This window comes from Macaca thibetana, chromosome 7, assembly GCF_024542745.1.
Source record: "Macaca thibetana thibetana isolate TM-01 chromosome 7, ASM2454274v1, whole genome shotgun sequence".
Classification (NCBI taxonomy): Eukaryota; Metazoa; Chordata; class Mammalia; order Primates; family Cercopithecidae; genus Macaca; species Macaca thibetana.
Genome location: NC_065584.1, coordinates 133,002,370 through 133,028,887, shown reverse-complemented (window position 1 = coordinate 133,028,887; position 26,518 = coordinate 133,002,370). Strand labels below are relative to the sequence as shown.

General features: G+C 41.2%; 1 protein-coding gene across 3 annotated transcripts in view; it reads left to right on the top strand.

The window, feature by feature from the left end:
- Nucleotides 1-539: 539 nt before the first annotated feature.
- Nucleotides 540-26,518, top strand: part of FBN1 (fibrillin 1) — a 241,687-nt gene continuing 215,708 nt past the window's right edge. For 2 of the 3 annotated variants that reach the window (XM_050797100.1, XM_050797102.1), the window contains exons 1-2: nt 544-681; nt 1,310-1,654. In XM_050797100.1, coding sequence (XP_050653057.1) covers nt 1,491-1,654 — 164 coding nt within the window. In that variant the 5' untranslated portion in view covers nt 544-681; nt 1,310-1,490. Of the gene's footprint in view, nt 682-1,309; nt 1,655-26,518 lie in introns of all 3 variants that reach the window. The other variant, XM_050797099.1, reaches the window with a different exon arrangement.

The window sequence follows — 26,518 nt, the reverse complement described above, 5'->3', positions numbered from 1 at the left end:
GGCGTCTGCTGAGTGTCCGGCGGGAGAGGCGCAGGGAGCGCGCTACCGGGAGGCGCAGGCAGCGGGGACTGGTCTCCTCTCGGGCCAGGGCCTCCGGGACAGCCGTCTCCAGCGCGCATTCTTGGCGCAGGTGGAACAACTTTCTGCTGCGGCAGGGCTTCCCCGATCACGGGAGAGGCTAATCTCGGATCTAGACCTCCCAGCCGCAGAGCGGGCTAAAACCGCTACTCCACCTCTTCCCATTTCTCTCCTCCCCACCTCAAGACAAAAAGTCCCAGGCCGGGCAGGACCTGATCACCTCTGCCTCCTCCCACTGCGCTAATCCTGCGAGCGAGAGGCCCCGCGCCGAGGCGGAGGCTGGCAAAGGGGAGTGGAAAGGGAGGATGGATGGGGCCGGGGGGTGGGGTGGTGATGAGGGGGATGAAGGAGGGGGTGTCATTTTCTTTTTCTTTCTTTTTTTTAAAAAAGTATTTCTCTCGCGAGAAACCGCTGCGCGGACGATACTTGAAGAGGTGGGGAAAGGAGGGGGCCGCGGGAGCCGCGGCAGAGACAGTGGGTGCCACAAGCGGACAGGCGGCCACAGCTGGGACAGCTGCGAGCGGAGCCGAGCAGTGGCTGTAGCGGCCACGACTGGGAGCAGCCGCCGCCGCCTCCTCGGGAGTCGGAGCCGCCGCTTCTCCAGTGGGTGCAGCCTGGGTCTCGACGGGGGTCGGGCAGCCACCGGGGCTGGAGCTGCGGCCACGGAGGCTTTTGCGTTTGCGCCGCGCCGCGCCGAGGGCAGGGACAGGGACTGGGGTGAGGGGCTGTCCCGGAACGTCCACAGCTGGCGCTGGCCCTCCCCTGCCTGACGGCTTCCTGGCCCGGGGCTCTTGGTGCCGGGCTCCGCGTCAGATGTTCGGGGGGCGGTGGCAGCGCCCGGAGTCGGCGGGGACGGCGCGGCGGGCTTCCAGCCTGGCGGAGAGGGCAGGCTGAGGAGTGGGGCGTTTATAGCGCGCATCGCGCGCAATTCGTGCCACTAAAAAAATAAACCCAGAGAGCTCGCCCGGGACTTAGGATCTCTGGGGACATGGGTACTTTGCGCTGCGCTCTTTTGGCGGGGCCCGGGAGGCCAAGGGATTGGCCGGGGCTGCTGCCGCCGGGGGCCTGGGCTTTCCAGCCAGCTGTGGACCAAACGGTCTTCCCTTACCCAAATTAACTGCGCCACGCGCAGGCGGCGCACGGGTTGGGCTCGGGAATGGGGACCGCGAGGCTTCAGCATCCCGATGCCCTGAAAGTCTCCCCGCCTCGGGGATTTGTCTCTGTGTTGCAGCTGGCAGGGGCCGCCTGAAGTGGGAGCAGCGCCTGGAGAAGGCGGGAGGAGCCCGGCCCGGGGGACGGGCGGCGGGAGAGCGGGACCCCGGCGGCGCGGTGCGCTTCAGGGCGCAGCGGCGGCCGCAGACCGAGCCCCGGGCGCGGCAGGAGGCGGCGGGAGCCGGCGGCGGCTCGGCATCATGCGTCGAGGGGGCCTGCTGGAGATCTTCCTGGGATTTACCGTGCTTTTAGCGTCCTACACGAGTCATGGGGCGGACACCAATTTGGAGGCTGGGAACGTGAAGGAAACCAGAGCCAGTCGGGCCAAGAGAAGAGGCGGCGGAGGACACGACGCGCTTAAAGGGTAAAGGAACCGGTCCCCTCCTTTGGTGTGGGTCTCCCGAGTTTCAAGATGCAGAACAACGGGCAGGATGATTCTCCCTGTGGAAGACTCCTTGGCAAGACCTCCTGGGGGCACCTTAGAGGTGCTAGGGTTGTTTAGTCCCCACCCCGTTCGTGGTTAAACTACCTTGCCCCTACTCCCAAAGATTTCTGCCCCAAAGGAGAGGACAGGATTGAAAGGAATCTTGGGCCATTGTTGAGGCAGATTTTGGGAGGCGAGAAGGGTTCCTTGAGGAAGAAGGGGAGGAGTTGCGAGTGGGATAAGAGGAGAAGCCCATTCCTTTCCCTGCAATACCAATTCTGGTTGTGTCTAGAGGAAAGTACTTTCCTTGGGGTCATCTTGGTAGATGCTGTATTTGAAAGGGGGCAAGGAAAGGAAGGGATTCCCATGAGAGTCAGAGGATAAATCACAAGAGTAGTCGACTCTTCCGTAAATTATGCTTATTACAATTACGGATTGGGTTTTCCGGGCAGTGCTTCCTTTAGATGTCTACACTGGAAGCAGAACAGGGCAAGTGGTTCTGAGAACTGGTTTTTTGTGTGGGGCTCTCCGTTTCGCTGCAGCAGTAAGGCTGCTGTGGCCGGCCTTAAGGGGGTATTTTTAACTAATGGTGTTTGTATTATGTGCATTCAGTTGACCATTTCACTGGCTTCCCATGCCGCTATTATAGATGTTTCGGCCAGAAAGATTTAAATTAGGCGGGTTGACTAAGGGTTGTCACTTTCCTGTGTTGAAGGACAGTGGGAATACATTTCCTTTAAGAGAAATTTGTCTGCAATTGTTTAAGTTAAAGCCTCCATGGAAACAGCAGGATGGACTGTCAATGACCCCTTTTATCTTCTTGGAGGAGCCTGTTAAGTAAACTCTGACAGTATATATAGGGAGATTTTGTATTAAATTCTTACCATCCTGACTGATGCTCTTTTCCTGAGTGGATCTGTAGCTTTATTATGTGGCTCTGGGCCACCAAGTGATGGTGTCCACTTGGATACGTGGCTGATCATTTCCCTGACTCTTTTTTTGTTATGGGGTGTTACAGTCATGTATATGTAGTAAAATTTGTGTTTGTGTGGATATGAGATATGAGAAGATACGAGAAGAAAAAGTGCAGTAAACTCACCAGACCAGTTTTTGACTCCTAGTCTGGAGAAGGGGCACGATGATTGTAAGAGCCAAGCACTTAGGCTGTGATAAAATAGCACAGAACATAGTTACGATTAATTCGGTTCCATCTTGGCCTTTCTGGAAAAGAAACCCAGAATTCCGATAATGTTGGAAGGAAGTTTGCTTATCATGGTAAGCCTGACCCTGATCAGACAGCAGACGTTTATTGTCCTGTGTGCAAGGCACGTGGCAAGTTCAGTAAGTAGACTGAGGCTCTGATTTTCATATGTTCTCAAGAGGGCCTCATTTAGTCCAGTATTTTTCCTTCAAAAATACATTTCTCCTACATAATATTATCTTAATATCTATTCTGATAGAATTGCTCCTGTATATAAAGGAAGTGGGGGTTTAATTCTGTGGCTGAAGATCTTCAGGGAGGTGTGGGGCCTGGTCAGACATTTGTCTCATTTCTCTGGGCTGTCACCAACTAGGGTGTTCCCTTGGGAGGCACAGACTGAATGTGAAAAAAGAAACTAAGCTTTACTTTGTTGCTTAACAGGATGCCACACTTTTACTCACACTAGTGCTTTCTCTGTCTGGTTTTACATTTGTTTGTGATTATAGAGAGATACCTCTCGTGCTCCTCACAATATTTGATCATTAACACAGACCTTATCCTGTTGCAAACTATTTTTAAAGCCTTCCTAAAAACAGGGTATTAATAGAATTGTAATTATGTGTGTTCCTAATTCTCATGTTAACTATAAGATTTTATAGTAAGTTATACACACACACACACACACACAGGATGGGGGTGAAAGTAGTAATTTAAAAATATATACAATTAAAAATATTTCCCTGCCATCTTTCAGAGACCATTTTCTTGGGTATTTTTCTATAAATCTTATAGGCATATGTATGCATGTACAGATAAACACATAAACATATATGTATACATACACACATATGTGTGTGTGTATCCTTTTTAATACATGGAATATACTGTGCATGCAATATTCTGAACTTTACTTTTTATGTATCTTTAATTCATCCATCTATTAACTCATATGGATCTACTACGTGCATTTTCTTTCTTTCTTTTTTTTTTTTGAGACACAGTCTTGCTCTGTTGCCCAGGCTGGAGTGTAATGGTGCAATCTTGGCTTACTGCCTCCACCTTCTGGGCTCAAGTGATTCTCCTGCCTCAGCGTCCAGAGTAGCTGGGATTATAGGTGCATGCCACCAAGCCTGGCTAATTTTTTGCATTTTTAGTAGAGATGGGGTTTTGCCATGTTGGCCAGGATGGTCTCAAACTCTTGGCCTCAAGTGATCCGCCCACCTCTGCCTCTCAAAGTGCTGGGATTACAGGTGTGAGCCACCGCACCCGACCCCATTTTCTTGTTGTATAGAACCTCATTATGTGGCTGAAACAGTTCCCTAGTGATGGCTCTTTAGATTACATTGAGTCTTTCGCTATTACCAACTTTCTTCTGCATACCTGTGTTTACATACACATGTTTATATGTGGTATAAATTAGTAAAAATAGAATTGCTGGATCAAAGGCTTTCCCATAGATTTTAAGCAAACCCCATTTCTCGTGTAAAATTTGAATAACATTTTAAATTTATTCCCTCTGCTTATTGCCATTACAGTCTCATATGAATAAATCCTTTAATGGTGCCCTGCTGTATAAATCACCAGAAAAAGCAGTTATGTACTACATTTTTCCAGTTATTGCTTAAAATTTCTGTTTTTGTCTGTTAAAATATTACCAGCTTCAAAACTCACCTCTTTGACTATAGTGAAACCTGTTTACCATTCTGATTGGAAATGCACAGTTTATGAAGTGAAAGTGATTTGTAACCCCCGAGTCTGCCTGATGCCCAGTTGGTGGCAGCAACTTTCAACACCTCACTAATCTTTCCTCTAGTTAAAAGGTGCTTTAAACTCATCAGTATCTGCTGTGCACTGGTTCCTTCTCTCCAGCAAATACTGCCTTCTTGGTTTTCTCTGATGCGGCAGGTGACTACAAAATCCGCTTTGCTATTCTTCTTAAAACACATATATATGTTCCTTTCTTGCCAGCTCCCTCTCTTCCTGGATTAGAAACCGGCCTCATTCTCTGCTCACTGGATGTGTAGTCCCAGCTTATCTTCCTCTCTTCCCACCCTGTTGCAGGTGTTCCTTTTTTTTTTTTTTCCTGTCTCCCCACTGGGCAGCGAAAGTTGTTCCACAGTGGAAATTTAGGCATCCTCGAGTTTCTTCCCAGCTTCTGCTGTGTTTTCTTAGAGTAAATTGCCAATTTCTGTTTTTACAGGAAATCCTTTTTAAAAAAGGAATCAGTGTGGTCCCCATCCACTCTGCAAAAATTGTGTTTTTTTCTATTTTCAAATGAGAATTGTTCAAGTTTCAAAACTGTGTGAAATAATACATGTATAGTAGTTTTCTTTTGCTTGGGCACTGCTTGATATGTGAAATGGGTTTATGAAAAATAATACAATCCTAATGTTATTTGTTTGAATTTCAATTCATAGGAATTTTTCTCAGCTAAATTCTAAACTGTGATTAGGCAAAAAGTGTGGGAGACAGTCCAAAAAAAAAAAAAACCCAACTGTACTTGAATAGCAGTAGTTATGCACCATTTATTTATGACTGCCTTATCGCTTTAGCTCCCAAGTAAGGAAATATTACTGTTTCCTGTCAAAGGGAAACGTTCTTCACAGTGAGATCTCCTTTCCCAAACCTTGGAGAAGATGGATTGAGAATTCTGCCCTTGTCCTGTGGTTTATAGGTACATGAGACCAGTTGTATGTGACACAATTTGTCAATGTGTGCGATTCCTTTTGGTCTTTGTTTATTTGTTTATTTTTTTCCAGAGGTCTTCTTGCCAGAAAAATACACATGGAACAGTTCATACCCAGGGTAGATTATGTGATGGCAAACTCCAAGGGATTAATTATGTAGAAGTCTGTTATTAAAATAAAGAACTGTAATAGGGAATACAGAAAAAGTTTTGTAGACTTTATAAAGTCCATTTTACTTTGTAAAGGGGACCTTAAGACTTCACCTGAAGTCAGATGGGCTAAAAATTAAGTATGGGAAAAGATTCCTGCAGAGGTATAGTTTCCATTTATTGAAAAGATTAAACTAAAATATTGGGACACAATTTTTTTTTAAAAAAAGGATTTAGTATTCTTAAATAGAAGATTTCAGCAATTCCACACATGAAACAAGAAGGTAGAGACAAACTCTTTATTTACGGGACTCATTTTGTAACATTGAAGACAGAGAGGTTGTTTATAAAAATGTGTAAGTTGGTAATACAAATTAATTAAAACATACATCAGCCTATGGTGAAATGAGATGACAGCTGATGGAAATGGAGTACAGACTTCCCTTCAGCTTTATTTGGAATTTTAAAGAATATTAAAATGTTCCTTTATTGTTTTGTGGAGCACATACTTTAAAAATTATAGTATTATACTGATGACTCTAATCAAGCAAAATACTAAAAAATTATTACAGTATTCATGTACTAGTTTGTTGGTTTTCTTCCAATAAGCCAGACAATCAGCCTAACCACTTTGGGAGTTTTAGCTTTATTTTCAATGTGAAAATAAGATTTTAAAAATGTTTTCTTGAAAGAGAAATACATTCTTTTAACAATTTCTTTGTTTTTAAATGCGAACCCAGCAAATGGGCCTGCTTAAGCAACTTAGAATTTTTTTCCCATGAGATTCTTTGAAGGAACCGACATCAATAATGTATCAGGCCTGAGTTCTGTGGCCTAACTCAGGCGCATGACAGTTTAGTGTCTCGTGATGTTCAAGTCGATTTTCTTGTTAGATTGTTAAACCATCAAAGTCAAGAATCCTATGATAAGCATTTTACCACTAACATATCATTAAGTGGGATTTCAAAAAGTTCATTAATTCAAGAAGGCCTGATTGAATGCCAGCTAGAGTTTAGTTCTGTGGAAGGCCAGAGACATATACCCCATGATCCTGGGAGTACTTCAGGAACCATAAGTGCACAGAAGGGTAGCATCCTTGGAAAGGGGGTCTGGTATTAAGTCTAAGCAAATACATAGTACCAATTGCAGCCATGGTAGGAAACATTTAGATAACTTCTATATGCTAAGCACTGTTCTTACTGTTTTGCATATGATAATTCATTGAATCCTCACAGCCACTCTACAAGCTGGGTGCTTTCATAAGCTTCCCTTCACAGATATGAGAGCCAAGGTATGCAGAGGTTAAGTTCTAAAGACAAAACTGAATGTTAACTTTTCTTTCTCCATTAATTTTAGTTATGGTTTTGGTTTTTCATTCCACCGGACAAAAATGCAGGCCCAAGACATTGGTAAAATTCCACTTAAAATTCCTAATATTCTTTCATGCTAGTTCACAAATCCTAAGTATGGTTAATCACATAGTATTATTTAGTCCAACAAGAAACTTTCTGCAAAGGCATTAATAAAACAGAAAGAATCATAGGATGTTAGAGCCAATGGGACTTTGTATAGCGTGTGTATTATATTTTAATATTAGACCTTGACTTGTATGAGGGTGGTAGGTAACCATTGCAGGCAGCCTGCTGGGCGTCGTCTGGGCTTCTGAGCTGGAGGCATTGCTCCTTATGTTGTTCAGAACCCTCTTGCTGTCATGTCCCCCGAGAGAAATTTCTCTCTGAATAGGGTTGCAAGAAGTATTTCTCTTTCCAGTGGAAATTGGTATGTGTCTTAAATCGTGACCAGTCATACGAGTTATTTAGTTGTTTCTTTTTCATTTTTTACCTTGGTTGCCTGTAAGCTCAGCCCAATTTTTTACATTAAATTGCAACCATAATGGTAAAAAAAAAAAAAAAAAAAAAAAGCTCTGAGGTATCACTTACGATTGTACTTTGCAAATACTAATTCCCTTAAAACCTAAGTCCTTTATGAGGAAGATTAAGCTTATTTATTCATTTAACAGATGAAGAAGCAAGGGATGCAGAGTTTCAGTAATTACTCCAGGGACATAAACTAGTAAGTGGTAGAGTTGGGAAATCTAGCTTCATGGCTGGAGCTCTTAATCTTAATATTTTACTGCTTTTCAGTTACAATAAATCTTGTAGATGGTACATTTTTTTTCCCATGCCCTTTATACCTTCATTTCCCAAGAATCTTCTCCCACCATTGCTATGTGGAAAGACTCAACATTTATTGAAGGCAGATGCTGTTACAAGCCAAGGGAAGCATCATTGTGGGAATGGGATTGATCAGAAGTGACTTTACAGTGAAAGTCTATTAGGGCTGGGCATGGTGACTTATTCCTGTAGTCCCAGTGCTTGGGAGACTGAGACAGGAGGATTGCTTGAGCCCAGGGAGTTGAGGCTGCAGTGAGCTATGATCATGCCACTGCACTCTAGCCTGGGCCACAGAGCAAGATCCTGTCTAAAAAAAAAAAAAAAAAAAAAAAAAAATCAGTGGTCAACAAGCTCACTTTTTTGGAAAACAGAGTTTTATTGAAACAAATCCATGCCTATTTATTTACTTATTATGTATGGCTGCTTTCTCCCTACAGCAGTAGAGTAGAGTAGTTGCAACAGAGACAGTATGGCCCACAAAACTGAAACATTTGCTTTTTGGTCTTTTACAGAAAAAGTTTAACAACCTCTGATCTACATGATAAAAAGTGACTCTGTACTAGGAGTGAGAACTCGCTGAAGGCAGAGATCTTGCTTGTTTTATTTATCTCTAGGAACATCTAGGAACTGGGTATGTGACATGTGTTCAATAGAATAGTTTTTGATGGTTGAACTCAGCAATTTTGATGAACTGGTTGACTGGGTATGGTTAAGTATGTAAACTAGAGCTTGGAGTAAGTATAGCTGAGAAATAAAGGAAAGATGAGTGAAAAATACATCAAGGGAAAGGGATATGAAGTGTCTGTGGTCTTAGGACATTGACTGCAGTTGGGCAGGGTTGGCACGGCGTGGTTCCATGTGACATGGTTTGTAGTGTAGTCTATGAAACGAGTGCCCCCTGGAGCTGTGCAGTTCGCAACCTTGAGCAATCTTGTGAGCTCATACATAGGTAGCGACATTGTTAGGGAAAGGTGAGGGACTAGTGGAAACATAAACATCACTGATGGTTGTGAAAGGCAAGGACGGGGAGCTAGTAAAGGATTCTAAGATAGGAACATGATCAGATAGAGAGGAGAGAAAGAGATGGAGAGGAGAGAAACTAAAGACAGGAAGATTTGGATTTGGGAGGCTAATATAGGAGTCACAGTGAGAGTCCGTGATGGGCGGAGCAAATTCAGTGAAAGGGGTGAAGAAAGAAGAGGCTCAGGTGGTTGCAGAATTAATGCAGACAGTACTTGACTAGTTGGTTGGGAAAGACAAAGGGGAGGAGGACCTAGAATGCTCCCACCTCCATATATATTCAAACTTACCATATACAAAATCATTGTAGCACCATAAAGAGAGAATAAAGGGAAATGAGATCAGGCCTAGGCCCTCTACTACCATGAAACAAAGTATTTTCATTTGTGAGTGTTTGGGTTATTTTATTGCTACGTAACAAATTGCCCCAGACTTAGTGGCTTAAAACAACAATTTTATTATTTCTCATGATTCTGTGGCTCAGGAATTTAGACAGGACACAGTGGGGAATCTTGTCTCTGCGCCCCACAATGTCAGTTGGGCTGGAACAGGCAGTATGACTTCTTCACATATGCATCTGGTTCTGTGACCAGGCCCTGGCGCCTGCAGCCCTGTTTACTTGGGTGTGGTTTATCTAAATGGACCCACTGAGGTGGGGAATAAAGAAAGCAAAGAGCCACTTGTCTGGCTGTGCTGGGGGCTTTCCAAGTTTTAAAGCCCTCTCTCTCATGCAGTCACTTGCCTGAACCTGCCCCCGGGATGGAGCCATTGAATGTGTTTTTTTCAAACAGGGAGACTGAGCCCCAGATGCAGCGACTAGGCCTTGCTCAGAGTGAGTGTCTGTTGGGGCTGGATCTTGAACAGCAGCCTCCTGACCCTGGTCACATGTGTTAATCCCACATATTGACCGCAGGCTAACTCGAAGGGCTGGGGGCTGGCTGGCTGGGGTCACGTGGGCTCATATGTCCTTGACATTGGCTGGATTCCTTGATTCCCCTTTATGTAGTCTCAGCTTGTCCCCTTTCTATACATGGCCTCTCTACATGGTCTTTCCACCATAGCCAGACTTTTTCCATGGCAGCTCAGGATCTCTCAAGAGCACAAAAGTGGGAACTACCAGACTTTCTTCAAACTTAGCCTGGAATTGCATGACCTGGAATTCCATCCAAGTCATAGGCCTCACCCAGATTCAAGGGTGTGGACTGACTATTAAGACCTACCTTTGAATGTGAGGAGCAGCACACGTCTGCCGGGAAGGGAGGAAGTGGAGCCATCTTTGGAGACCAGCTACCACTGTAGGGCAATAGATCTTTGAGAAGGCTAATCAGATGCTTTAAGTTTTAATTCTAACTTGGTCAAGTTCGATCGGCTTAGTTCCCTACTGGGGATGCCTCCTTGTATTTTGCTGCTGTAACTTCAGAATGAAAAAGCTCCATAAATAATTGCGTTTGCATATTCTGTTAGATTAATGTTAGGGCATTGTTCTTAGTTTGTCCACAGTTCTGCATTTAAAGAACTCACAACTGTCAGGAATAAGATTAAAGTTCCTAATGAACCAGTATGTTTTGTTTTATTCAAATATGAGAATTTCAAAACATCTAACCTTTTTCCATTAGCTTTTAAGAAAATCAGCTTTTAAGATTACACATAAAATAAATTTAATGTGCAATCACTCTAATTTATTAACTTTGGTATGTTTTAATTTTCTTCTGTATGAAATTTTATTTTCAGTTTCTATTTATAGCCTCAAATATATGTATCTGTTGGTGTAATCCACCTCAATTTTTTTAAATTAGGGGTTATAACTAATAAGCAAAAATAGGTTGCAATTGCTAATAGAATTGGTGTTGTAATGAGCTGAACTGTATTATTATTTTTGTTATAAATGGAGTAGCCACATTGTCAACAGAATAAAATTGGATTGGGAATATAGTCAAGTTTGCATTGTGAGTGTCTTATCCTATATCAAATCCTAGTTTTAAATTTCTTGTGACTACTGCTTTTTCAACTTAAGTGACTTTTTTTGGTTGCAGTTATCACTGACTCTATTTATTCAGCTCCCCTAGAGCAGAAGAGAGAAAGCAAAAATCCCTATCTCCACCATTCCCAGCCGGAGATGTATTCCAGACAGCAAGCAGGCTCAGAGTGGGAGAACTGCTCCTTTAAACAAGTGGTTTGGTTCAACATTTTGAAGGGTTATGAATTCCTAGACCATCAGTCATACTTACATTCAAATATAAGTATCCAAACACATCTAATTCCAAATATAGTACAACCATTTTATGATGTTGGTGTTGGGAGACGGGATTTATGTCTGCCCTACACACACATTGTCTGCTGTCAAGTTTCATGGCCTCGAACTGAAGTATGGTAATATCTTTATTAATAAAGGCAATGTATTCCAGAGGCAGGGTTTAATTTTGTGTGTTTTTTGTTGTTTGTTTCTTCTTCCTTTTCAGTTTCTGTTTCTCCTTCTTTGTTGCCATCTTTTCCTTTTCTTCTTTTTCTTCATCGTCATTGTCTCATCTTTTTTGTAAGTAATTTCATAAGCTGTGCTGCAAATAAAATAGGGTGAATAGGAATATCAAATGAGAGTTAAAACCTTACGAAAAGTAAACAAGGTCTATGTAAAATACAAAATTTTTACCTGGGAATTTTGGGGTGTTCAAAAAGAAAAACAGGGTTAAGGTTTTTGTTAGGGGAGGGAAGGAGAAAGCCTGAGGGAGGCAGGAGGAGAGAGCTGGGAGAAGGTCTGGAGTGAAGAGTATTGCCACCCCGTGGACCTCGGCTGGACACAGCAGACGCTGGGTTTTGAAAGATACTGATGACAACCCCTTCACTCCCGGCAGCATTGGGACCAGGCGACCTGTGGTCTTCATCAGCCTCTTTAGGGGACAGAGAGCTTATGGAGAAGAGTCAGGGCATAAAAGAAAGACACTTGGATGCCAGAAAAGATTCCTATGAAAACATGCAGAGGAATGCAGTGGAAACGCAGATTAATCCATTGTCTGGTATGCACCTCTGTATATGGGACTGTGTCAAGCTTGATGCATTCCTCTTCCTGTAAATAACGGCTTATTGTGTATCGTTTCCCCTGTTCGCTCAGTGCTCATTTGTAAGATTGTGTAATCAGACTCTAATAGGTTCGTGCCTTTGATGAATAACTTTTAAAAGACCTTCTTATTTTTAAATGTTTTTGTTTTTGCCATTGAAATTATGGCTCATATCTTCTTCCATAGCCAGACCATCCATCTTTATAAAAATTCATATTACAAATTAGTTATAGTAGGACAGATTTTAGAAATGTATAAATGCTGAAACTGAGGTCCAGAGAAGGTCCAGGAACAAGTGCTCAAGGTGCTTATTTTCCTCTCCGGTTCGTAGGTGTGGAACCTGAGTCACGTGGTGGCGAGAGCTGGCCTAAGACGTGTGTGGTTGGGTAATAGATTGGGCCTCTTTGTGTTCCTACCCCTCAAGAGGTTGACTGGTATCTGCAGTTTCTCCGCCGTGCGTGAAATAACCAAACCTTATCAATCCTGTGGGCATGGATGTTTTTCTTTCTCTCGTTTATTTGACCTTAGGCAGTGTGGTTAGTCTCAGTGGTCAACCCTGAAGCGGTGATGCTGTAGCAGAGTTTTAAATTCTCAGTACTAACCTGCTGTCAGTGGGAGCCTCCACGTTAGAAGGGATTGGGTGGGGTGGGACGTTTTGAGGGAGGTAGTTGTCAATGAGGGTATCAGTCAGGTGGTTGGAAAAAGAGAAGTAGTCTTCTCTGGCAGTCTGAAGCATGACTCCTCCCCAAAACCCTCCACCACACACATACTCACACTTCGAATTGGCAGTCAGAGTCAAATGACCTGAGATCAACTAAGGCAGTTCTGGGTCTGTGACTAAGCTTGGTCTCTTGTTGTATAACTTGCTGGCTCAGTTATCCAAACTATACATTAAGAGTTCATGTAATAAACGCGCTAAAGAAGAAAAAAATTCTCGAATTCTTGTGTTTTCTTCCATATCATCTCCCCTAATAATATTGTAAAACATCTGCCTACTCCTAGCGACAACTATATTTTGAGCATTAGCTGTGTTTGAATAGGACCCAATGCTTCATTTTCAGAATGAACACCCTGTCTTGGGCTTGTTGATATTATTACCTTTTTTCCCAATGATTCTAGGCAGAACTGCCCTTTGGAATATCTTTCTCTCCCTTTACCGACGGGGTTAATGTTTGAGGAGATGTGGGAAAGTGCTTTTCAGTGAAGGACTTGATGTGCAGCCTTTAAGTTGACAAATAGTTTTTTAATCTTTCATGGACTGCTGCTGCTTCACACCCCAGAATTGAGGCCACTGACCTCAAGTTTGCAAATTTTATATCCCATTACCACCCTGTGAGCTCCGTACTCCCCAGGGCCACATAGTCGATGTTGTAGCTGGAATCTGAGAAAGTGCCTGAACATTTCCTGAAGAGTTGGCTAGGAATGTTTGACAGTTTGGTCATAAAAACCCAGAGCTAGTGGCTGGGGTATGTGTTATAATTACCTCACACTATTTCCTATTTGAGCCTGGTGGTGGGTAGTGGGGTAGACTGGTATTGATTGTGGGACCATATTTTAAAGGACCAAGGAGTCATTTTCAATGATTGCTAGTAACCATTGGCCACACTTTCAGGGAGGTTTGGAAGTGTGGAAATAGACAGGCTTTGGGTCAAATCCTGTCTCCACCACCTACCAGGAGGAAACCTCATACGAGTGATTTGACCTCTCTGGGCCTCAGTTTCTTCACTTGTAAATGTGATTAAATTACTCATCTTTCTCTATTGTCTTAAGATTTAATGGGATGGTTCATTTCAAGTTCTCAGTACTGTGCCTGACATGTTTAGCTATGATGATGCAAATAATTATAATGCTGTGACAGATAAGGAAAATGAGGCAGAGAGTCAAACAGGCTATTTATTATGGCTAAAGCAAAAATTTAGATAATCATTCCTATCTGGATACCACAGTCTCCACTTTCTCATCATAGAAATGATTATATTCAGAAACAGGAGGCAAACCTGAACTTTAAAATATTCAAAATTATAATTTTAATGGAAACTTACTACATCTGTGGAGATCTGGTTATACTTAAAGGCAGTTTGGAGATAAGTTTTTATTTTTAAATTTTCTCTTTCCCTAAATTGCGTTGTCTTCATTGGGAAACAAACTTACTAAATATTATTCCTTACGGACATGCACCCCCTTAACTCTTCCAAAAAAGTTTGCAGTTTTTAACTGGCAGATCTGTCAAATAGGCCTTGCCTCTTTCCTGATTAATACATTTTTTTTTTTTTTAAAGAGATGTTGTGAAAAGAATTTAAATTTTAGTAAATGGAAGGACTGGGTTGAAAACCATTCTCTTTGGCAGCAGTGCAGAGATACCCTGGGAATTAGAATTGTTTCATGGCAAGGTGGTGGGCCATTCTTGAAATGTGCTTTAATTGCCACTGTTGGAGTAAGGATTTGGTTATAATTGGGTAGCCCAGATATCCACCCGCAATTCTTAGCCACACTGCCTTTCAACCTACAATCTCAGAGGTAAAGAGATAAACCCTGTTTTCCGGATTCCGCATATCAGATCTCACGGAGAACTCCGGCATTGCCCCAGTCACACGCCCTTCATTGTCACCAAAGAAATAGGGTGCTCCAGCTGGTCAGGACCGAGCCATGTGTTAGTCCTGCCTGAACCGTGTGGAATGGGCTTAGGAAAGAAGAGTTTGGTTAGCAGAGAAGGGGAAGGGATGCTGGATGGGTAAACACAACACATCTGCACTCCCAGGGAGAAAGCTCCCTTTTCCACAGCATCAGTATTCCCTCCACCCACTCTGTTATCACTGTCCTCTCTGGGTGCTTTGTGGGCAGGCCTTGCATGCATGATTGAGGACAGGCTGACTCAGATTGGCAGCCCCTGAGAAGAGCCACTTTCTAATTGAGCGTTCCCTTCCTTTGACTTCATGCCATGCAGCAACATAATGCTCATTTACTACAAAGAGATTCTTATTCATTCTTCTTCTTCTGTGTCCTCTTTCTCTTGAGGAATTGAAAATCTTTTTATTTGTAAATTTTCTTTTAATGATTTTCATTTTGATTTTAATGAGAGTTGACTTTCAGAGTGATCTGAAACTATCGAGCATCCGTGAGAGTGGAACAAAACATACATTATCTTAATTTAGGCATAGCTTTCGTAGAGTTCCTATACGCTGCACCCTCCATGCCAGCTCTGGTTAACTGATTGGCAGTAAACTCTAAGAAGTGGCGGTTGCTTCATATTCATTCACAGCCTGTAAAAATAAGCGTAGAGTGTTTTAAATAAGGAACGATTTAAACAGATAATAGTTATTTTTCTATTTGCCATTGAAAATGTTCAAATTACTTAATGTCTGTCATCCCCTTGGGGTAAATAACACCATCACCAACAGAAAGTTTATAAAAAAAAAAGTAAGAATATAAAATCAAACAAATAAATACCAGATACTTTCTGTGCTCTACCAACTTCCTGGGAAAAAAATAAACCTCAAATAAAATAAACTTTTCCTTTTAAAGTTTTGAAAACCTTTCAGGTATTTTACAAAGATAGGCGAACCACTTTTTCTCTTTTTGCTTGTAAGCAGTTCTAACTTAATCCAGACATTATTGAACTTTGATAGAAGACAGCAGGGTCTAATTTGACTGCAGACTGACTCATCTGCTCATTTGCATTTGAGACCTTCCTTGAAAATAGGTTGTTTGACACACATTCTCACACATTGAAAGGTCAGAAGACGTACCAGGATTCTTTGCTAACTGATTTCCTCCCATCATTTCATATTTCCCAGGACCCTAAGAATTCTTCCACTTACGCACAGAAAAATGCAAATTTAACCTTTTTATGAACCTGATACAAACAAACCCCCTCCCCCAAAACACATCTTTTGTTAACTGATGGGTTTATGTTTGTCATCAAAACAAAATGTCTTTATGAAAATGGGTCATGTCAAAAAGGACCTGTGATGCCCAAGGGGATCTATCCCCTGAACCAATATGTTAATTGTTTGCACAGGTGTAGTGAAGTAATTTGTTCTTGGATTCCCCATCTAGTGAACTGCAACCTTATTTAGTAGCTGGCCACTTAGTAGAAACACTTTGGTTAGTTCTTGCCACTGATTTAACATGGCACACATGTTGGGATTGGACTGTTATTGTCTCTTAATGGAGGTCCCCTCCCTCTCAGGAATGTTGAGCTGCGTAACAGATAAAGGTGGTTCTTCAAGTGAATGAAAACAGAAAACAAAAGTGTGGCATGACAGCATGTAGGAGACTGGATATCAGGATGGACTAGGCCAGGTGCTCCTGCAAGTCTGTGTTTTTGAAAAAGAATTTTATTTAACACAGATGTGGATAATTTCAAATAGATGCAAAACTAGCGAGAAGGATACAATGATGATCCAGCTTCAGCATTTATCAATTAATGGTCAATCTTGTTTTATCTACTTCTCTCCCTCATTGCATTTATTTTGAAGTAAATCCCTGAAAAATCATTTTACTTTTAAATATTTCAATGTGTGTCCTAAAAGGTAAGGGCTGTTTAAGAAACATAAACACAGTAATATTAGTCTGTTTACCGTGAACACTAATTTCTAATATTATCAAATATTCAGCGAATATTTAAAATGTCCTAATTGAGTTATAAATTTTATTTGTTTTTTTGCAGTTTATTCAAATCAGGATCCAAAAAAGTCCATATTTTGCAACTGGTTGATCTGTCTTAAATATTTTTGAATATATAGATTGTCCCCCTGTCAGTTTTTCCTTATAATTTATGTATTGAAAAAATAGGTTCCTGTCCTCTACAGCAGTGCTTCTTAAGATGCCAGTCCACAAACTCCTGTTTCTGGTCCATGATGAGATGAGAAACCAGGGTGTAAATCCAAAATATGTCACTAAGCACACTATTTAGTTCAGCTTATATTTTATTCCTAGGGAGACTTCCTCAACGAAGGAAGCAGTGAGATGGTTTAGATTCTAGCTTAAGCTCCTTATCTCATTATAGACTAGTAATGTCTAGTTTGTAGACCAGCGCTGGCCAGTTCTTGGACCACGCATGGCTTTCACTGTTGGAGAGTTTCTTGCAGTCCAGTGATGATTGCATGCCAGTGGGATGGTCTTACCATGTTTCTCAATCCCCTGTGTGTGTTGTGAATTGCTAGTTAGAGCTAAATGCTTTATTAAACTCAATTAACTTTTTGTCAGGAAGACTTTATAAGTGGTATGTGTCCTTCCATTAGGAGGGACATCATTACTACCAGTCTCTCTTTTTGTGTTATTAGCAGCCATTGATAATCATTTTCTAGATCTATTTATTAGGGTGGCAGAATGGGGATATTCAAATTCTGTCATTTCCTATTGACATACTAATGCTGTAAAGTTCTACTCCTAGTTTTGAACTTAGGCTCAACACTTCACAGCCAGTAATGTTTGCAATATGCTGGATCTGATTTTCTTATCTGCGACTTCGTTGTAGAAAAATTATTTAATATCTAAGAGTAAGGATTGGGTATTATGAGCTATGAAATTGTGGAAAATTCACACAGAAGGAACGGGGCGTTTGAAAGGGCTGACAGGGAAGAAAATAATTCTGCAAAGGTTCATTTATCCCATGATCTTTTGTGAGTGTCAAGATAGAAGCACTCAATGTGTTTTTGTTTTAAAGTAAGGAATTTCAGGCAAGAACCTTATGAAAAGTTGGTAAGATTTTGGACTATGGGGTGGGGGGAAGAAGATATTTGCAGAGATTTTAACATTCAGACGTGAATTTTTGTACCTTCATTTCGGCATTGCTTTCTCAGGAATGCTTCCCCCACCCCCCCCCCAAGAAATTGGAACAAGTACAGTCTTAGTGATTCAAATGAAAGATTCTGAAAATTACTGGTATGCCCAGTCCCCTTCGGGGAAAGGAAGGTAGGGACGAGAGCTGCCCCAGGAGCTCCTCCCCAACTGTTTGTGGGAAATGGTGCATGTGCATGTACATGTGTGCCAGGCACATCCTCCGTGTGTTTCATGTCAGTGAAACATGTCCATCATTCTCTAAGGCCTCATGTATTCCTACCTGATAGAAAACTTCTGGGTGAAATGACAGGCTTTTGGAACTGATTTTTAGTCAGTGGGTGCTGCTACAGAGATTTGGAAGCCCTTTAGGTATTCAAGATGGATGTATTTCTCTCTGTTTTGACATCATCATCACCACTTCAGAAGTTGTCATGTTGAAGCTTTGTGCTGGCATTTAGCACCTGCTCTGCTTAGTTATAGCTTGAAACACAAATACTGTCACATCTTCTCTGGAGCTGGAAGGGTGCTGAGAGGACAGTGCTGGCATCACTCACACTGAGAGGGAAATCTTTTGGGTTGGATTTCAGAGAAGAACTGTGCTGGCCATTGGAATGAGGAGAGTCACCACTTTGTGTAATGGACAACATCCCAGCAGCCTCTGAATTAAGTCACAGAGACGTGAAATTGGAGGGTTTTTTTAAGAAGATCATTGGATCACCCAGGCCTTCGAGCAGCTCATTGTCTTCCTAAGCTGGGTCAGACAGTTGCCTGCATGTCCTGATGGTTTTGCTTAGAGCTACTTTTCAAAAGACAAGCTACACCCATGTTGAAGTGTGTGTACTAACACATTCCAATGCCAGCTCTGAGTAGGTTTTGAATTATCCACATGTTGAATCTTTCTTGTGCTCCCTACACACCCACTCACTCAAACATTGAGCATGTTAAGAGCTGACTAATGTTTTTACTGGAGGGTGCAGGACAGAATACTCATTCTCTACTGGGAAATGCAGAAACTATTTAGGAAACAGAAGTGCCAGTCTATAGGAGTGAATGTTCCTAAAATGTGTTCTGTTTACATTGTTTTCCTTTTCTAATGCGCTTCCCAAGCACTGTCTTACTTCTTTTGCAAACCTAGTAAAAGAAATCAGAGCACAAAAAATGATGTACAAATTCGTTTACACAAAAAAGAGAATACATTCTCTTTGGAGTATTTATGGAAACATCGTTTTAATCTCTAATCTAAAAATCTTTAGCACTAACCTTGGAATGTTTTATTAATAAAGTCTTTTGGTTTTTAATTAGGGATTTATGATGTTTCCATTGTGTAGCCTTTGAAAAATTACTTCACTTCTCACATTTTCAGTTTCCTCGTCTGAGAATGAGCACACCAATACATTTTCTTGATAGGGTTTGGGGGAAGAGTAAATTTTATAAATTAAAGCTGTCTAATAGTTGCTAATTATTATTTTTATTCCACTGCATGACTTCACATGGACTAAAGTACTAATCTGGTTAAATTCCCTCAAATTTAAATTAGACTATCTTTATTAAAAATTTTCCAAATATCTAAATGTTTAAAAATAAATGCTTACAACTTTGTTTCAATCGCAAAATTAAAAAAAAAAAAACTGAAGGTTTTGACTGCCAATATTGTGAAGTGTTAATTTCAATGAAATAATCTCAGCAACTGCATGCTTTTACCTAACTTCTTCTGACTTTGTAGAAACTTAAAATCTGTCAGTGATTTATTTATTTACTTTTGTTCCTGAGCAACAATATTGTCCCTGTTTTGATGGGAGGGCTAGACAGAGAAATGTTTTAAAGATCCATGGCCTGCTGACTGCCGTGTAGTATGGTTTGAGCTGCAAGATCTCTGAAGCTTTTGTGGCTATAAATGTTTCTAAATGATGCAACTGAAACATGGAAGAATTTCACTCTCATACCCCATGTATTCCACTTATGAGTAATTGTTGTTATGTGTTTGATTTTTTCCTTTTAATTTTCTAAAATTTAAAAAAGTAGATGAAATGATATTGATTTCTTACTGGTAATTACACTTTTCTTTCTTTCTTTTTTTTTTTTTTTGAGACAGGGTCTTGCTCTGTCACCCAGGCTGGAGTGCAGTGGCATGATTGCGGCTCACTCTAGCCTCAACCTCCTGGGCTCAAGTGATCCTCCCACCTCAGTCTTCCAAGTAGCTGGGAAGCTACAAGTGCATGCCACCATCTTGACTAATTTTAAAATTTTTTTGTAGATATAGGGTCTTGCTATGTTACCCAGGCTGGATCTTTTTTTAAAAACTTAGTTTCTTATAAACATATCCACCTTTTTAAATAAATTAAATACTACTCTTACAGAATTCTCGTTAACTTATGTTGTCTTGGTGGTAAATGAAACTCTAACCTTTAAGGTTCAAGTATTGTGTTAGGTGTTGGGATTGTAAAGATAAATCTGAATTTGCTTTATTTAGGAAACTTGCAAAAAAATAAATAAATAAATAAAACCCTGGCAATTTCCAGTTTTAGGAGAGGTGAAATGCTTGAATAATTTTGGTATGAGACTGAAGTCAGCAAATAGGATTCAAAACAGATTTGCTTCCTTGCTTCACGTGTAAGCCACTTGTGCTAGAAATCGCTCACTGAAGTCCATCTATGAGCCAGTCCAGGATACTGATTTTATGTTATAGTGGTTGATGGGGTGGAATCTTCTGGTCTTTAAAATAAGTCAGGTGCATTGAGGATGAGAACTCTCCAGGTTTTAAGTCTCTGATTCATGGACTTGTGGATGTCCTGTGTTGGTCCTAATGGTCTCATGCAGGGGGTCCAGAAGGGTGTCAAGCCTGGGCTGGGATGGCTCTGACTCTGGCTGTCCTCTCAGGACTGTGTGGAGTTGCCCGAGTTTAAGATGTTCAGTTCTCATAGATCACTGGGCAGCTTACTAAGCTGAGGCATGGTAGGTTTGAGTGGCCAAGTTTTCCTCTGGTTGCCTGCCGTGGAATGTGTTTTCCCATAGAAACAACATTTTAAGTTGTGGTCAGGTTCCCAGACCAGCCCACAATAGCCTATTCAGCTGATAATACAGCTGAGAGACTGCTATTTGACTGATCTGGAGACCAAACCACCACCTATTAACATTGTTTCTATTGGACAGGCCATTCCAAGTTCTAAATACTAATATAGAAATGAAATTTTGGAGCTCTACCTGTTTGTCAATTGGAGCTGACAGCATTCGGAACTCAAGTATCGAATCACCCTGCACTCTAGGTTCCTGAAAGACCTCATTCTTTCTTTCTCCTAAGTCTGACCCCATTGGCTGGTGTTCCTGTCTCTTCCTGGGGCTGCCAGTACATTCAGAAGATATTATCTCCTTGGACAGAGCTCTTGTTTGAGAATTTCTGGGAAGTGGCAAGAATCATTGCTTTAGTCCCCAATTCCTTCTGTGGGTGGTAACAGAATTCCATGAGCTCCACCCCCAGCTCCGCCTCTGGCCTGCCTCTGTGCAGGCTCAGAATCCCCTCACCACTTGTTTTGTGTTTTCAATCATTTCTATAATTTCCTTCACCCTCTGGAAAAGTACAATGTGGCTTCAACTTGAATACACGGAATGAATATCCCAGGCAAAGAAAAGCTCTTGATGGACCCTGAGCTCCCTGGTGAAGTCCAGGGGTTGCAGAGTTCTGGGAAGCAGTTCTTTACAGGGACAACATGTTCTCATCATGTCATTGGCCATATCCTCTCAGATGCTCCAGAAGCAAACATTTGAGATAAGCTGAATTTTCTGTCTGGAAGCAATGCTTCCTCATCCTTAGAGGGTCAAATAGTTTAAACTTCATGAAGAAATTCACCTCTTTCCATGTATGGGAACGACTTTTACCGAACCAACCAGACATGTGACGCCAGTAGGCCAGATACAGATGCCCTCCCTCGGAGAAGTGATCCAGTACACACTAGGACAGCCAGTTATTCAAATCATTGCCTTGAGAACTTTGAGGAGTCCATTCTGCTGGTGTAGTTTTCTAAGCAGACAAACAGACTTTGTGTTCTTAGTGCTGCTTCATCCAGAGTTCCAGAAGCATGAAGTGAAGAGTGCTAACTGCTGCACACATGATGTACTTTAAACATCTGTGCTTCTGGTCTTCATGGATCAGTTGTCTAGTTTCCTGTAGAGTGCATCCCATGGCTTTTTGAGCTTTAAATTTTTTTTTTTTTAATATACACACACCACCTATAAAAGATTCCAACACGATTTAAATTGACTGTCAGTCTAAAATGATGTCCCAGATCTGAGGAACTGCCTTTGCAGCTTTGTTTCCTAATTGTCTTAGGCTGTGTGTGTGTGTGTGTGTGTGTGTGTGTGAGAGAGAGAGAGAGAGAGAGAGAGAGTATGTGTGTGTTGGGGAGGAGGGTGCACGTGTACATGGCCTTAAATGGTGACAGCATTTTTGGACCCTAAGTTCTTGGGCTATTGCTTTCAATCAACACAAAATCTCCATGAAAAGCTGAGGGTACACAGCAAATGAAACTGTTGATGCAACACCTGTGTGCTGCCTGTGCTATGAGTTACTCCAGTTAGCAGTGGGAAAAGCCTTCATCCAAGCAGCACATCCAAAGATACCTTTCAAGGTCACTCTGTGGATTTTGTCATGGTTGTCTGTAGGAATTGGCCACATAAGGCTGGCTCCATCTATGACCTTGATCAGTTGCAACAATCTGTCATCATAAAATACATGCCAACTTGTGAGCTGAAAACCTTCGTTTAGTTGCTTGTGGGATTTTTATTTTTCTCTTTTGCCAAAGAAATAAATAGAATCAAATATTTATAGATGTGTATTATTTGTCTACGTTGATTTTGTATTTTCTCAAAGGAAAATATTGATTTATGAGTTATAAACATGGATAACTTCATTGATCAGAATACATTAATGACTGGCATGTCAGTGAAATAAGGAACAAAACCACCATACATTTCTGTTTAACTGCCTATATAGCCTTTCAAAGATGTGTTAAATAGTCTTCCTTTAAATAGATAAATTTATAAGAAATAATTCTCTGTATCACACAGATTTTAATGTTGGTGGCATTTTCCATCTGGCCTACTTTTGGCGCTGAGGAGATATTAATCTTTGTTAATTGTACTTCGTACTTACTAGTGCCTAAAGTCAATATTCTCTTGTGTGCTTCTAAATAGACTACAGGATGGTCTAGGCATAATAGATATTGTTTCTGTGCTTGAAGAACAATGTATTACTCTGGGAGTAAAGGGGGTGGGTTGGACTTCAGGGATGAGATCTAGACAGATAATTGTTTTAAATATATAACTACAGTATAGCTTGTGTACGTTTTTGAAGATACGTCTGGAATTGTGTTTGTAATGTGAAAGATGAATGGGATTCATCAGGGAACACTAAGGAAGGAGATGGAACTACATATTGAAATGGAAAGATGGAAGAGCTAATATAAAAATGGAGGAAGTGTCTGGTTTTTGTGTGTGTCAGAGATAGCAGTGCGTGCATGAGTGAGGGCTGAGATGGTGAAGAGGAGCTGAGTAGGAGGGTGGGAATTGAAGGTACAGGTAAAGGTAAGAGTGGACAGGTAGATTAGGCCTACCTGGTAGATATCTGAAACTAATAACAAGACACTTAACATTATAGAGGGTGAAGGTCCATCTTTGGGTTGTAGGAGAATAGAAATAAGCATGGTGAATATGAAAAGATACTTAGCCATATTGTCCTAATGGAGTAGAGACAAACTAGGAAGCCAGGAAAAAAGAACATGATACTAGTCCAACAATGAAATCACCAGGATTTGGACAAGGGATTTGCTAATGGAGTTGGAGAATTTAAGAGGAATTTCATCAGTGGGATGAAATAAAACTAGTGACTCCCCTTAGCAACTGGGAAACATCAAATCATAGCTGAGATAGTCCTCTTCTGAGCTTACCACACATGCTGTGGCCAAAGGCCTTTGTTCTGGCCACCCTGAGTTCCCCGGGCAGACCTTGATGTTCGTGCTTGCTCTGTTGCGTAGACACTCTTTGTACCTGTGTTCCTAGACTGTGAGATCCTCAAGAGCAAAGACTGTGTCTTAGTCACTTTTTAAATATAGCTGTTTTATTTGTAATCGCATTGGGACATGATTATTATTATTTTACCTTAAAATAAACTTTTCCCTTTAGAACGGTTTTAGAGTTACAGAAAAATTAAGAGAGTTCCCGTATACTCTGGACACTTTACTCTGTTGTTAGCATCTCATACTAGCATGGCATATTTTTGGTAATTAATGAACCAATTTCTTTTTCTTTTTCTTTTTCTTTTTTTTTTTTTTTGAGACAGTTTCTTGCTCTGTGCCCAGGTTGGAGTGCAGTGGCACAATCTCTGCTCACTGCAAGCTTCACCTCCCGGGTTCATGCCATTCCCCTGCCTCAGCCTCCAGAGAAGCTGGGACTACAGGCGCCGGCCACCACACCCGGCTAATTTTTTTTTTTTTGTAGTTTTAGTAGAGATGGAGTTTCACTGTGTTAGCCAGGATGGTCTCGATCTCCTGACCTCGTGATCCGCCTGCCTCAGCCTCCCAAAGTGTTGGGATTACAGGCGTGAGCCACCGTTCCCAGCCAATGAACCAATATTGATATGTAGTTAGTGATTAAAGGCCATTCCTTATTCAAATGTTCTGAGTTTTTACTTAATGTCCTTTTTATGTTCAGAGTCCCATCTAGGATATCAGCCTGCATTTAGTAGTCATGTTTTCTTAGACATGACTCAGCTGTCACAGTTCTCAGACTTTCCTTGTTTTTAATGACCTTGACAGTTTTTAGGAGGGCTGGTCAGATATTTTGCAGGATGGCCCTGAATGGAATGATTTGATGTTTTTGTCATGATTACACTGAAATTATGGGCTTTTGGGAAAAAGACCACAGAGGTAAAGTTCCATTTTTATCACATAATATTAAGGGTTTATAGTAGGAACATGGTTTGTCGTTGTTGCTGTAACCCTTCGTCGCCTGGCTGAGATAGGATTTGTCAGGATTTTCCACTTTTTCCTCCCCTTTATACTGTACTCTTTGGAAGTCAGTCAATGTGTGTAGCTCACATGTAAGAAGTGGGGAGTTACGCTTCATGCTTTGGAAGGCCAAGCATCTCTGAAATTATTTGAAAGTCTAAAGCACAGGAGATTTGTCTCTTCTCTCCCATTTATGTATTTCTTCAATCATTTATTTATCAGTATGGACTTATGGATATTGATTTTTTACTTGGTGTTGTAATCCAATGCTGCTTTTGTTACTTTGTTGCTCCCAAAGGGTTCTGGCTTTGGCCATTTGGACTTCTTTCATTTGGCTCCTGTGTCCCTTGCCATGCTCCCTTCAGTGTGGATGTGTGTTTAGCACTTCCTTATACTTTCTGTCACTGCAAGATGCTAGAGATTCCGCTTGTCTATTTCCTGCCAAGCCCTAGAATCATCTCCCAGGAGCCCTGATTCCTTTTTTTGAATAATAGTATTAGCAACCAAGATCTAGGCATTAGGCATACTCATCTTGGTCAGTTTTATTTCTTAGCTAACACAGTGCCTAGCACATGATAGACTCTCATTAAATATTGCTGACTAGCCAGCAATAATGGAATGTTGAGTAACCGATGGTACAAATGACTCAATGAAATATTGTGTAGCTATCCAAAATGATCATTAGATTTATACAATAACCTAAGTGAAAAAGTAACAAAAAAGGAAGATTGTAATAACACTCATGCAAAACAAGCGGAGACTTGTGCGAAAAATGCTAACAAGAGGAACTAGATTTGAATTTTGGCTCCCCAGTTTATTAACAGTGTGAATTTAGATGGATTAATCTCTATGGCTCAACTTCCTCACATTCATTATAATACAACAATAATGATAAAAATAATAACTTATTTCATAGGAGTATTGTGGGGAGGTAAATGAGTGCTGGGGCTGAAATAGGACAAGCACTCAATAGATAGGATGAATGTAGTGATTACTGTGAGGCTGATGGAACTATGATGTTTTGTCTTTGTTTCCCAAATCCTCAGTGATATGTAACATTACATACATCGTGACCTCTTCATCTCTCTCCCCAATCTTCTGTAAGGAATATCTGGAACTGGATCGTTTCAGCCATGGTAGTCTCACTCTCTCTTCCTAGGAATTCCCGTAGTGCTTCCTATTTGAAATGATTGCTCAGTAATGTTTTTATGTTGCCTGGGGTTCATCACCACCCTTTATACATACATGCTCCTCCAGTCCCCCGACCGTGGCTCTCAGCAAAGGGGCAGCTTGAGTCCCTCTCATGAGCCCTTCAGCACACAACCCAGTGTATCTCAATAGGTTAGTTTAATTTGTAAAACATGATTTGGCAATCATGTAGGTCGAAGCATGTAGAGTATCCAGAATTCAATAAATGTTAGCTCTTTTTCTGTTTTTGTTTTTTTTTTTAACTTTTATTTTAGGCTCAGGGGTACATGTGCAGGTTTGTTATACAGGTAAACTCGTGTCATGATTGTTTGAGGTACAAATTATATCAGTTTGTTTCTTAATCATATTTTATTTCCATAGTCACAAAAGAACAAAAAATAAATAAAAAAACCTTTGGGTTGGTAAAAAAAAAAAAATTGTTGAACAGCTTTGTGCTTGTGGGCAAGGCGAATAGTCCTGATGTACCTGATTGTGGACCTGGCAGTGAACTTACTGGCTGCACAGGAAGAGGAGCTATTGATCTTGGATA